A 13550-nucleotide genomic window follows, 5' to 3' on the forward strand; every position below is an offset into this window, starting at 1 on the left:
AGATGAAACGAAAATCAGTCTGCACAAATCAAGTGGCGTTGTGCATTTAAGTTGACCCTTAGAATAGTAATTTCAACTGCAAGCAGCCTTTCAGTGTATAGAGTGAATTATGGTGTGGCTTATTTTTAGATCAAACGGTCTGTGAACATAATGGGATATTTTCTAGTTATGAACAAGACACAGACAACCAGACAGCACGTACATATCAAACATAGTAAATATTTGAAATATTTTGATGAATACGGTTATTTTATTTGTCAGCAATGTTTATGCGTTTATTATAAGAATTCAAATAATTTTTGGAGATTGAAGTTTTCTTTGATCTTTTTGTTCTTATTAATTCTGTTAGCTGTTTTAGTAGATTTGCGATTACTCGAACTACCACAGTTGAATATTTCTCATATTTTTTTTTCCAAATGGCTATCAGGCTATGCATTAAAAAGATATTTATTTTTTCTAAATGTATACGCGAATGATTCCTCCAAGAATTGCTTCAGGGAGAAAATACAGAAACTTCTTTTAGAGATCCCTCCATTCCATGTAGGACTTACTCCAGGAATTCTTTCTGAAGATTTGTCCAGGAACTGCTCCTATGCATTATTCCAGGATTGTCTTCTTCGGATATCCCTGCTGGAGAGTTTGTACTGGGGATCTCTCGATCAATTTTAGCTTTCCTCATCGGATTCCGGCTAAGGTTCACAGCAAAAATTCCTTCTTGGTTTTAAACCTGTGCGCCGACGATATTTCGCTGGGCGGCGGCGGCGACGTGAATCTGCGTGATCAATATTGGACCATAATGTCAACATTGCCAAAGCAAAGAAGTTGTCATTAAGTTCTATAAAATGTAGGGTCTTGTACCATTTGGGCAGGTATACCTATTTTGGGCACTTCATCGCAGGACTCCTCCTGGAATTTCTTCCAGGGATTCCTTCAAGAGTTCTTTCCGAGATTTTTGTAAGAATTTCTCCTTCGGGAATTCTTCTAGGACTCCTGGATTTTTTCAGGGATTCCTTTAGAGACTTATGCATATTCCTTCATTGATGCTTCCCGGGTTCCTTCAGAGAATTCTCCCGGGATTCTTTCAGTGCATTTTTCCTAAATGCTTTTCATGATGTGCTTCTCAAAAAAAAAAACATTCGGATTACTTAAGGGTTTTTTTCAAGGATTCCTCTCGGGAATTCTTCTTAGAGATCTCCTGGGTTTCCTTAAGGGTTTTTTTCAAGGATTTCTCCAGAATTCTCTCAGGAGCATCAGGAACTTCTTCAACCTTTCCTTTCACTGATTACTTCAGGATTCTTTCATGGATTACTTCTGGTGTTCCTGCAGGGATTGTCTTCGGGATTCCTTCTGGGTTCTTTCAGGGATTCTTCCAGTATGCCTATTTTGGGCACTTGCCGCTATAACTAAGTCAATATTGAACCGATTGATTTGATTTTTTGTATAGAGTTAGGCACGCACTTTATCTAACTATCTACACAAATTCAAATCAATCGCTTTCATATTGACTTAGCTATAGCGGCAAGTGCCCAAAATAGGTACGTTTTCCCAAATGGTACAATTCCATAGGTCAGTGCTTTTACATGATCCTTGATGTCATAAACTTTTACGTTTGAATGAATTCCTTTCATATTTTTGTTCGGGTATGTCACTGCGACCAGTGATTAGACCTATTGTGACATTACCCGTATCCTTAGTGTAGTGTATATTGCATTACAGTAGACGTTCGGTCGGTGCAAACGGTTTAACTGCAATGCTTTTTAACTGCAAGTCCGGTAAGTGCAACAAATTTTCAGTTATCGCACCGCCAAACTTCAAAATTGTGCGCCAGGTTAGCCCAAATGAACAGTCGGATGAAGTTCACGTTCATTTTACGTCAGTTGATGGTTTGTTGACACTGTCAGGCGTTGCAGTTATCGGATTTTCGTTCGCTAACTGAAACGTAAACATGTTGCAATTATCGAATGTCTAACTGTACTCCATTGCAAATGAAGGGCAATAAAAGTATCGATTTTGCTACAGTATTTGTTTTGTTTTCTTAGAACCTCTAGAAGCTACCAATTTTGATAATAAGGTCGCACTATTTATACTAAGGAATCCTCGAATGACTTCAGGGAGGAATCTCAGAAGGAATTTCAGGAGGATTCTTAAAGAAATTCGTAGCGGAATTAATGAAGAAAGTTCTGAACTAATCTCTACAGGAACTGCTATATAAAAGCCTTAGGCAACTTTTGCAGAAATCTTTAGTGATTCAAAAATCTTCCTAAGAGAGATCCCTGCAGAAACTATTGATGAAATCCCTGATTGGAATTTTCGAGGAATTTCAGTATGAATTTCAGGAGGATTCTCCAAAAGAATTCAAGCATGAATCTCAATGGAATTACAGCAGGAATCCTCAAAGGAATTCCAGCGGAAATTCCGTAAGGATTTCTAGAAGGAGTCAACGAAAAATATCCAGAAGGAATCCCAAAAAAAATCCAGCAGGAATCCTCAAAAGAATACTAGTAGGAAATTCCAAGGGAGTTCGATGAAGAATCCCCAAAAAAAAACCAGGAGGAATCATCGAAAAATATCCAGGAGGAATCGTTAATGGAGTTCCAGGAGAAATCCCTGAGAGAATTCTAGAAGGAATTCAACGAGAAACCCTCGTAGGAACTCCAAGAGGAATCTCCGAAGAATTCTAAGGGGAATCCCCGGAGGAATTTCGTGAGGGATCTCCGAAGGAATTCCAGGAGCAATCTCTGAAGAAATTTGGAGAGGAATCACCAAAGGTATTCCAAGAGGGAATCCCAAATGAATTCTAGAAGGAATCCCCGACGGAATATCATGAGAAATCCCCGAAGGAATTTTAGTAGGAATCATCGAAAGAACTCTAGTAGGAGTCCCCGAAGGAATTTCAGGAGACATTCTCGAAGGAATGCTAGGAAGAATCACCGAAAGAATTTCAGTAGGAAAACTCGAAGGAATTCTAGTTGGAATCCACGAAGGAATTCCTAGAGGAATCATCGAAGGAAGTCTAGGAGGAAGCCCCGAAAGAAAACCTAAGAAGAATCCCCTATGGAATTCCAAGAGCCGAAAGAATTTGAGAAGAAATTCCCGAAAAAAATCCAGGAAGAATCCTCAAAGGCAGTCCAAAGAAACCCCTGAAAGAAGTCCAGGATGAATCTCCAAAGAAATTACAGGAGAAATCCCTGCATGAATTCCAAGGGAATCCCCAACGGAATTCCGGTAGGAATCTTGAAGGATTTCCACGCGGAATCCTTGAAGTATTTTCAGGGGAATCTCCCAAAGGGAATCTTTCCGGGTAGGAGGAAGGATTTGTAAGAGGTATCTCCTAAAGATTTCCTGGAGGAATTCCACAAGAAAATTCTGAAGAAATTCTTGTATAAACTCCTTGAATGAACCCGCAAGAACATCCTGGAGATATACCTGATTATAATCCTATGGAAATCATTGAAGGAACTCATGTATAAACTCCTGAATGAGCTTCTGGAAAAATCTACCTTAACGAATCCTCGCATCCATGAGTCCTCCTGAAAAAATCTCAATCTACAATCTGAAACAACCCCAGGAGCGATCCCTGGAAGAACTACTGGAAGAATGCCTAAAGGAGCTTCCCGATGAATCCCCTAAGGATATCCTGAAGGAATTTTGGAAGGATCTCTTATATAGGAATCTCCTTCTGGGGAAATCCCTGAATTCTCCTGGAGGTATCCTTGGAATTTCGTATAAGATGCTCTAAAGGAACTCCTGGAGAGATTTTTAAAGGAATCTCTGTAGGAATCCCTGAAGGAACTTCTGGACTAATTTCCGTAAGAATAAGGAATTTATAAGGAACTTCAGAAGGAATCCCTGCAGGAACTCCTAGTCTAATGTCTAAAGACCTCCTGCAGGAATTCTTGATGGATCTCCAGGAGACATTTATGAATTCTTTTGAAAGAATCTCTGAATGGACTTTTGGAAGGAATTCATAATGAACACCTGAGTTTATCCCTGAATCCTCCTGAAGTTACTAGGGAGATCCCTGAACGAACTCCTGAAGAGATCATGAAAGGAACTTCTGGTGCAATTATTGAAAGACCTCTTGAAAGACCCTCTGAAAAAAATTCTGATGCATCTCGAAGTAATTGCAAGAGTAATCCCCGAAGGAATTGATGAAACGCCCGGAGTGATCCCTGAAGGATCTTCTTGAGCGTTCCCTACAGAACGTCAGAAGAAATCTCTTGTAGGAATTCTAGAGAAATTTCTTAAGGATCTGCTGGAGGAATCTCTGAGGAAACTCCGGGACTAGTTCCTAAAGAAACTCCTGTAGAAATTCCTCAGAAAAATCACTGAAGGACCTCTTATGGGAATCTTCTGGATGAATTTCTGATGTACACGCAGAAAAATATATATTAAATTTAAAAATAAACGACTTTGAAATAAAGACAAATAATCATTGATCCACGGCCTAAGTGCGATTTTCATTGAATCAATGACTTCCGAGTATTAGCTTCAAAGCATTTTTGTTTTTGTTTTTAAGTCGAGCTTTCGTTAACCGGATCGTAAAATCAAAGTAAATAATATTTGATTCTAATACATGTTTTAGAATTAAAGTCAAAATATATTTGTTTCAAAAATAATATTTCATAGGAATATCTTTCAAAAAGATCGTCAAATATTTAACCTGCTTGGACTGAATATGATCTAATAACTACTGAACTCATGTGATCGTCATGCTCTCATTAATTATAAGATCATATTCAGTCCAAGCAGATTATCCAATAAAAAATCAAAATACTTTTAGGAAACAATATTCTTCAACATATTCTCATAATATTTACTGGCAAAGTAAGTTGCTGTCGTCATGGTTAAGGCCCGAAGTATCCCCACACGCGACAATCGATTTTTCTTCAAATCCATGCGTAAAACCTATCGTCGGACGTAGCAAATTCGGCGTAAGGTCTTAGAGAGTGGCGGATGATTCTAAGAAAAAGAGTTTCATTAGTAAAAAAATCTGGTGAAAAGCAACAAGTACTTACCAGGTCTTTCTCTATTCGTTAATGCCGCAGATGCGCTTCATATTTTCAGCTCGGAACGGCTGCAGTATTGAGTCCTTAGCTTCCTTGCAGGTCAACTGAGTAGCCATTATCTGTAAGAAATTAAACCTTTTTTTTAATTAAATAATAAGTTTCACATTATCTTACTTACCTATGAAAGTTTCCACTATAATATCCGCAAATATCCGACTATTATAACGACAAACCAAACAGTTTCAATGCGTTTAACGTTTCTAAATCACCCGTACCAAGCATCACAACTACAATCTTTTCTACAATTTCGTTCGCCGAGCCAGTTTTATTTTGTTTTATGACAATAGAAACAAAATGACGGCACAGACCAACTTGAGGAAAACCTATATTTATTTCAAAGTAGCAATTTTTTTAAATCAAAGACACAACGACTTCGTTTCTAATAAACTTATTTTAGAATCAAAGTTGTTAAGTATTAGAATCGAATATTATTTTGCTTTGTTTCAAAAAAAGTATGGAATTTGAATCAAAGTTGTAATGTATTTGATTCTAATATGCGATATTTCTCTGCGTGTATCTCTGGATGAATTTCTGAGGGATCTCTGAACCTTCCGGAAAGAATTTCTGAAGGAACCCTGGAGTTCTCTTTGAAGGTACACCTGTTCAAGAATATGTCTGGGATTTCTCCAGGAGTTTCGTCTGTGATTAAGCCGCAGTTCCATCAGGAAGTAAAATTCTTTAAAGAAGTTTTACCTCAGAGCTATCCTTTTGGAATCCTTTCTCAAGCTTCTTCTGAAGTTCGTCAGATGTTTCTTCTTATATTTCTCCAGGAGTTCCTCCGGGATCAGAAGTTCCTACGGCAATTCTTCCAAGATTTTTTTTCTGAAATCCCTTTGAGATTCCTTCAGGAGTTTCTCCTACGATCCTCTTTGAAATTCTACCTCATGTTTGTCAGGGAATCCATTAAGAGTATCTTCTGGAATTCTTCAAAGTTTTATGAGGCACTATTCTAGAAAATCCTTTGATTCTTCCTTTACACAGGAGTTTCGTCAAGGACACCTTCAGGAGTTATGTCTGGGATTCCAGCAGAATTCATCCTTCGTGCTTGTATTCCTCCACGAACTTCTGCTGGATATTCTCAAGAATCGTCTTCGGAATTTCTCCAGGATTTGCTACTTGGATTCCATCAAGAACTCCGTCCGGAAAACCTCCAGGAATTCCTTCTGGGAATACTTCAGGAGTCATAATTATCTTTAATTTGTATTTTTCGGTGATATGAATACTACTCTAAGTAAGAGGGTGTAAGGAAAACATTGATTGATTGATTGATTGATTTCTCATCATCGATTTCACTTCTGTAAATGTAATACGATCATTTGGGAAAAAGAAAAACGATGATTCATATTCGATTACTTTTGCAGTTATAGACGCTAGTCAAAACCATTCTCTAGCAGATAACCATAAGATTCCGTTCATTGGAACTTTGGTATGTCTAGTTTTTACTTTGAATTGTTTTACGCAAACTCTGCAGAAGACTTTGATTAAGAACTTCTGTAAAAACTTAAATGGAATTTAGGGGTGTCCATTCAAATCCGAAACTTTTAGATTTTTTTTTTTCATTAGGGATTCATTACACAGCGTATCAAAAATTAACTTTTTGTCTGTCTCTAGAGCAAACTTATGTGTCTCCGAAGGATTTTGGGCCGCTGAATCCGAATCCGGGCTCAGATTTGCTCTAACACGTCACAATTTTGAGCCATACCTCAATTTATAGGGCAAAATATGCGATTTTGAGCTTTTTTGACTGCAAGCCATTAAGCAAGGAAATTTTTTTTTAACCAATCAAAAGGAAAACTGGTCAATTAACATCTAAATTAACGACTCATGCAAAATATTTCGTTTTACCAAATCGAATTTGATAGTTTTAAGCGATTTATGTTAGGTACGATATTTCCCATACAAGTCATCCTCCACAAGTTGCATGCAAGTTTTCATACTAACATAAAATGCTTAAATCTATCAAATTTGATTAGGTAAAACGAAATATTTTGCATGAGTCGTTAATTTAGATGTTAATTGACCAATTAACCTTTTGATTGCCTAAAAAATATATTTCCAAGCTTAATGGCTTGCAGTCAAAAAAGCCTAAAATCGCATATTTTGCCCTATAAATTGAGGTATAGCTCAAAATTGTGACGTGTTAGAGCAAATCTGAGCCCGGATTCCGATTCAGCGGCCCAAAATCCTTCGGAGACACATAAGTTTGCTCTTGAGACAAAAAAATGTTGCGCTGTGTTATTCATCATTCGCATCTCTTCAGCAGTTTCTTCCAGAAGGATTCAGTGATGCCTCAAGGAGATCCACAGGGATTCCAGAAAATGTCTCCAGGAGTTACATCAGAGATTTTTGAAGAATCTCATTCTGGAATAGGAATCTCATGGTTATCTGCTAGAGAATGGTTTTGACTAGCGTCTATAACTGCAAAACCAACCGAATATGAACTATCGTTTTTCTTTTTCGCAAATGATCGTATTACATTTACAGATGTAAAATCGATGATGAGAAATCAATCAATCAAAATTTTCCCTACACCCTCTTACTTAGAGTTGTATTCATATCACCGAAAAAAAAGTCAATTAAAGATAATTATGACTCCTTAAGTATTCCTAGAAGGAACTTGGCGAATTCACAGAAGAAAACCTCGAAGGATTCCCAATACGAATTTCTGGAGGACTTCCAGACGGAGTTCTTGATGGAATACAAGTAGGAAATCCTGGAGAAATTCCAAAGACGATTCTTGAGGATAACCAGCACAAAACTCATGGAGGAGTACAAGCACGAAGGATGAATTCCTGCATGAACTTCTGCTAGAACCCCAGACATAACTCCTGAAAGTGTGCCGGGGCCCGTGGCGTAGTGGCTACACGTTCACTTCATAAGTGGATGGTGATGGGTTCGATCCCATCCCCGGCACTTGCAATTTTTCGTCAGTTGCTCTTCCCCCCAGAGCGGCTAACACCTGACCCTCTTCTGAGCTTATGCTCAAACGGACCCGGAAACTTGAATATCGGCTAACGGCAACTCATAACGGACCCCCAATCGGACTGGAAATGGAACAAGAGCCACACAGCAACATAGTGCTCATCATTCTACCATGAACAGGGTAGTGGTCGCATATGCAGACAATTTTGGCTACTGTTGTCAATAGGCGTAGGAGATTCTCTTATGAAGAACTGATCTATCCAATCTTATGTGGAACGAACAATCGACAGAAAATCAAAATTTTGAAGCTATTCATAAATTATGTCACCTTCATCATAGGTTGTGATAATGTAGTAGACATTGATGAATTAGACTTTTATTTACAAATTGAAAACTGAATTGTAACTAATTGCATTGTAACTAGTTTTAATCCAATTTAACGTTAATAAACATGTTTTTATCAAGTAAAAAAAAAAAAAAAAAAAAAAAACAGGGTAGAAAAGTGACAGCAGCGCAAAGGCTACCAGTTCGAATTAGAATTAGTGCAATTAGAATAGAATACATTTAGGCGCTGTACAAAATGTAAGTGCAGTTGCCAATAGGAATTGCTCACGCAGTGCCGTAGTGGACAAAAGAGCTGTAAAATTAGGTTAAGTAGTCGAAGAATAAAAAAAAACCCTGAAAGTATCCTTGAGGAAACTCCTGTGAAAACTTCTCGACAAATAATCAAAGAATTTTCTGGAATAGTGGCTGATAAAACTTTGAAGAATCCCAGTAGATACTTCTTATGTATTCACAGATAAACATGAGGGGGATTCCACCTCATGGAAGAATTTCTAAGAGGATCGCAGGATCTAATCGTAGGAGAAACTCCTGACGGAATCTCAAAGGGATTTCAGAAAAAAAAGAAAGAAGAAAAAACATCTTGGAAGAATTGCCATAGGAACTTCTGAAGATAATCCCGGAGGAACTGCTGGAGAAATATGAGAAGGAACATCTGACGAATTTCAGAAGAAGCTTCAGAAAGGATTTCAAAAGGAGTCTCAAAAAAAAATCAAGTGGATAGCTCTGAGGTAAAACTTAGAATGATTTTCTTAAGGAATTACACTTCTTGCTGGAACTGTGGATTGATCCCAAACGAAACTCCTGGAGAAATCCTAGACATATTCATGAAGGATAAGGCGAACTAGCATCTGGAAGCCTGTTCAATGAATACAGTAAAATATCTTGGAGGTATATTTCAAAAGAAGCTTCTGGGGAGTTTTGGAGGAATGTCAAAAAGATTTCTTAGTGTTTCAAACTTTCAAAGAAATACACGAAGCAATTCTGGAGAGATATCAAAAGAAACTCATGGAAATACTCCTTCTGGAACTTTTAATACAAATTACATAGAAACTCCTGGAGAATCCCCGGCGTTTTCTTGGTGAACTCCATTAAAACTTCTGCAGAAATTTCAAAAGGAAATTCTACGCTTGAAGAAACGTTTGAGTCTCTTGTGAATATTTTTTTACAGATGCTGGAAGGATGTCTGGAGGGATTGGTTTTAGCTAAATTTTCGATAATATATTATGTAACCAACTGCCATCTTCTGCAATCAGTGCCCTATCAATTTGTATATATTAATTAATCATAATTTCCTCAATTCCAGGGAATACCGCGACCGGGTCCATAAAATGGCCAAAGTGTTTATCAAGCTGGGCCTAGAACCCCATCACACCGTCAGCGTCCTCGCTTTCAACAGTCCCGAGTGGTTCGTCTCCGAACTGGCAGCCATCCACGCTGGGTAAGTAGTGTCCTTCGATGCCGATCAAACCGCACTTCCGCAGTAGTAGTGTGGCTATAGCTACAAAATCCTAATCAATCTTCACTATTCCCCCCCACACACCCCCGTCCCAAACACAAACAAAGTGGCATCATTACCGGCGTGTATACGACCAATTCGGCCGAGTCGGTTAAGCACGTACTGGAGAGCTCTCGGACCAACATCGTCGTGGTGGACGACGCCAAACAGATGGAGAAGATCTACTCCATCAAGAGCCAGTTGCCACATCTGAAGGCTGTCATCCAGACGACGGCCCCTTATGCGCCCTACGTCAAGCGCGAGGATGGCTACTATCGGGTGAGTTGAGTTGAAGGGGGAGGGCGCACGGGGGAACGAAACACTACTGGGAAACGCACTTTATGAGAGGGAAGTTCTCATAAAGAATGGACATAATTTTGGTCGTCAAATCGGTGGCGGTGGCTTGGCAGTACCTTTCCCAGGGAGTAAAATACATTGTAGAAACGTCTTATCTCACACTATGGCTCATACTATCTCTGCTTTGAAATGGTGGAAGTATATGATCGAAACTAACAATAATTCAAAGTTCTGTTGGTTTCTCCGGAAACATACCGACCCGAGCAAGAAGAAATAATTCAATTATGAGAAATTATCATCTGATTAGGTTTTTCGATCGTTTATGGTAGTAACTCAAGCAAGTGTAAAGAGACGAACCAGTCAAGGGCTGAAAGTCTCTATAATATAGCTAAATCAATCAATCAATCAAGCAAGTGTTTGCCAAACACTTGTCAACATATCCGCCTACAGAGGCAACCCCAGACAACCAGGAATCGCATAAGGATGCACGCTGTACATCGTATAAAGTACTATTTTAAGTCACTATTGCATATATGTACGGCTGAGGGACAATTTTCATCGTATATGATGTTATTTTTTGAACTTACTGCGATGTATCTGGTAAAATCATATAGGAGTGCAAATTAACTTTTATAATGTATAACTACATCGTAGTAGACGATATTCCGATGTTTTGTTGCGACGAACTTTGCTCATTCGCAAAAGCGTTCGAGTGAACTCGCAAAGTGTCAATTGAATTCGCATAATTGCGTACTGCGATGATTATACGACTTCGCTTGGAACTTTTCTAATGATGTCAGTTTAACCCGCATTGGTGTACAAACTAAATCGCATAAAAGTGAAAATAAACTCGTTCAAATGTACACACAAACTCGCATAAGCTAGAATCGTTAACGTTGGCATATTTTGATGTGATATGTGATAACAAAGAAAAAGGTGCTGTTGAAGTGCCAAAAAGCTACAACAAAGTGAAAAGTCATCATTATGGCTACAAAACAAGTTACAAAGTCATCATTTTTGTTTTGTTGGCCTAATAATTAACAATGGGTGGTGCTAGCAAGAGAGGAGTAGTGGTAACTGTGCGGGAAATCATGCTACATCATTTTGATCTCCAGATAGCCTGTCGAACACGTACAGCGCACGGAAATAAAGTGCATTCCAACAAGCACTGAGGTGAGATAGAATGTCATAACAATTAATCAGTGTATTTCATAAGTAGTGTTTGGTGTTAAGTGTGAAGTGCGGCTCGATAATATTTTTAAGTCGCATAAGATGCTATATTATGTCGTAATAGTGCATACCGTACATCGCATAAGATATCGTTTCAAGTCATATAGCGTCATTATTTTTCCGTCAATGCACGTATAGCGCCTCCACTTTTGTACGCATAAGGCACTTTTACTGCATCTTATGCGATGTAACTTTACCGCATAAAAGCACGTTAACATGAACATAAATTTCATTATACGTACAAATTGATTGTCTGAGACATAACTGAGGTAACATAATTTTCTACCGGTTTCGTCCACACGATACTAGTCAGTGACAATAGCCGCCTAGTTGTTCTCAATTTTGTTTTCCGCTGGACACAATGACACATTTATATTGGTGAGCCTGTTCCATATAATAATAGTGATAATAAATGTGGTTGTGCCTTTTTTGTGCCGCCTGCAAGTGCCTTTTTCTCCCTTCTACACTAACAAAACTCCTTTCCGTGACAGTCGAGGTACCCAGGTGTTCCGGTGTCTAGTAGAAATACATTGCGCGGCAATCTATGCTCTATGCTCATTATAAGTTAGAAATCAATTCTTGGTCGGGACAAATTTCCAGAATAAATCCATTTTCATAACAAATCAAGCAAGAGTGTTGGAAAACGTGCACCCTTTGGTTTCGATAAACAATGGAGCTCTGCTTGCCGACATCCGTAATCGCATCCATCTCTGACCATTCGCATCGAACGGAAGAGTTCCTTTTATGTAGAAAAGCGCTTTCCTGCGAATGTTAGAAGGAAGGATCGTGCTCAGTACAAACTACACCACCACATCCTCGCTGCTGTAAGTTTGCTGCAGATTCCTTGACGAAAATAAATGTTTTTTTTTGTTGATGCCAGATCGCACATGTGCGAATGGGATTCTACAGGAACTACAAAGTATGGTCAATTGGATCTGAAATCGGTTGCCGGTTGATGACAAGCGAGAAATTTCCCATGGGTCTGGTTCTATTTTTATTCAGTCCATTTCCTCAGCATAACGTCCCAACTGAGACAAAGCTTGCTTTTCAGCACTCCCAGAGTTATTGACCATGTATGTGATTTTTATTTTTTTACGCCCTTACAAATTTTATCAGATTAATCAATACAATTCAGAAATCAATTTTATGACTTTTTTTTATATAATCTTCCCTGGATAGCTTCCTATAATTCCTCTAGAAAAGCTTCCATGGGTTTCCTTTAAAATCAGAAATCCATAACGAGAATTCTTTCAGGAAGTCTGTCACGTATTTGTTTAGGAATGCTTTAAGCAATTCTTTAGGAAAATCAAAAGGTCTTCGAGAAGTTTCTCCAAGGATTTCGTTAGGAAATATTTCACAGACTCATTTACAAACTCTTCTAAAGTATCCTTCAGAAATTTATACAGATATTCCGTCTTGAAATCTACCAATATTTATTTTAGAGACTCCCCCGGCGTTGTTTTTTTAATTCTCCCAGGGATTTTAAAAGAATTTTTCCAGGACCTTCTTAAGATATCTCCTCATGAATTTCCCCATAAGCTTCTCTAGGAATTCTGTAGGATAGGTTACTATGGATTCCTTTCGAAAGTCCATCAGAAATCACTAAAGAAATTCTTCTAGAGTTTTGTTTAAAATAATTATCGGGAATTTTTCCCAGCATTTCCTTAAAATTTATACACGGCTTCCTTTAGAAATTCTTTCATAAATTCTTTCAGTGGCTTCCACATAAAAAAAACAGCGATTCCTTCAAAAAATTGATTGGGGACTTCAGGAAGTCCACTAGGTGTGTTCAGGGATTGCTTTAGGGATTCTATTGGAATTTTCCGCATGAATGTGTCCAGGAATTTCTTCAAGTAAATCATACTAAAGTAAGTCAGTAGGCAGAAATTCTTCCTTAGATTCCTGCAGGAGTTTATACCGAAATTTCTTTTGGATTTCCTCCAGAAAACTGTCCATGTCCCCAGAAATTTATCCGGCATTCCCTCCAAAGACATTTTTAAAAATTTCTCTACGGATTCTTTAAGAAACTTGTTCGGAAATTTTTCCGAGAAGTTTCTCCAAGTTCTTTAGAAAATCCTCCGAGGATTCCTTCAAAATTTCCCTGAAATTTCTCCAGATACTCCTCCAAAGATTCATTCAAATGTACTTCCTTAAGTTTTTATATTCTTTTCCAGAAACTCTTTCAGAGATCT

General features: G+C 38.2%; 1 protein-coding gene across 3 annotated transcripts in view; it reads left to right on the forward strand.

Annotated features, from left to right (window-relative positions):
• Positions 1-13550, forward strand: part of LOC109402501 (very long-chain-fatty-acid--CoA ligase bubblegum) — a 141956-nt gene that overhangs the window by 82235 nt on the left and 46171 nt on the right. For all 3 annotated transcript variants that reach the window (XM_029876710.2, XM_062849458.1, XM_029876709.2), the window contains exons 3-4: positions 9640-9774; positions 9900-10110. In XM_029876710.2, coding sequence (XP_029732570.2) covers positions 9640-9774; positions 9900-10110 — 346 coding nt within the window. The remainder of the gene's footprint in view (positions 1-9639; positions 9775-9899; positions 10111-13550) is intronic.

The sequence above is a fragment of the Aedes albopictus genome, chromosome 2 (genome assembly GCF_035046485.1).
Source record: "Aedes albopictus strain Foshan chromosome 2, AalbF5, whole genome shotgun sequence".
Classification (NCBI taxonomy): Eukaryota; Metazoa; Arthropoda; class Insecta; order Diptera; family Culicidae; genus Aedes; species Aedes albopictus.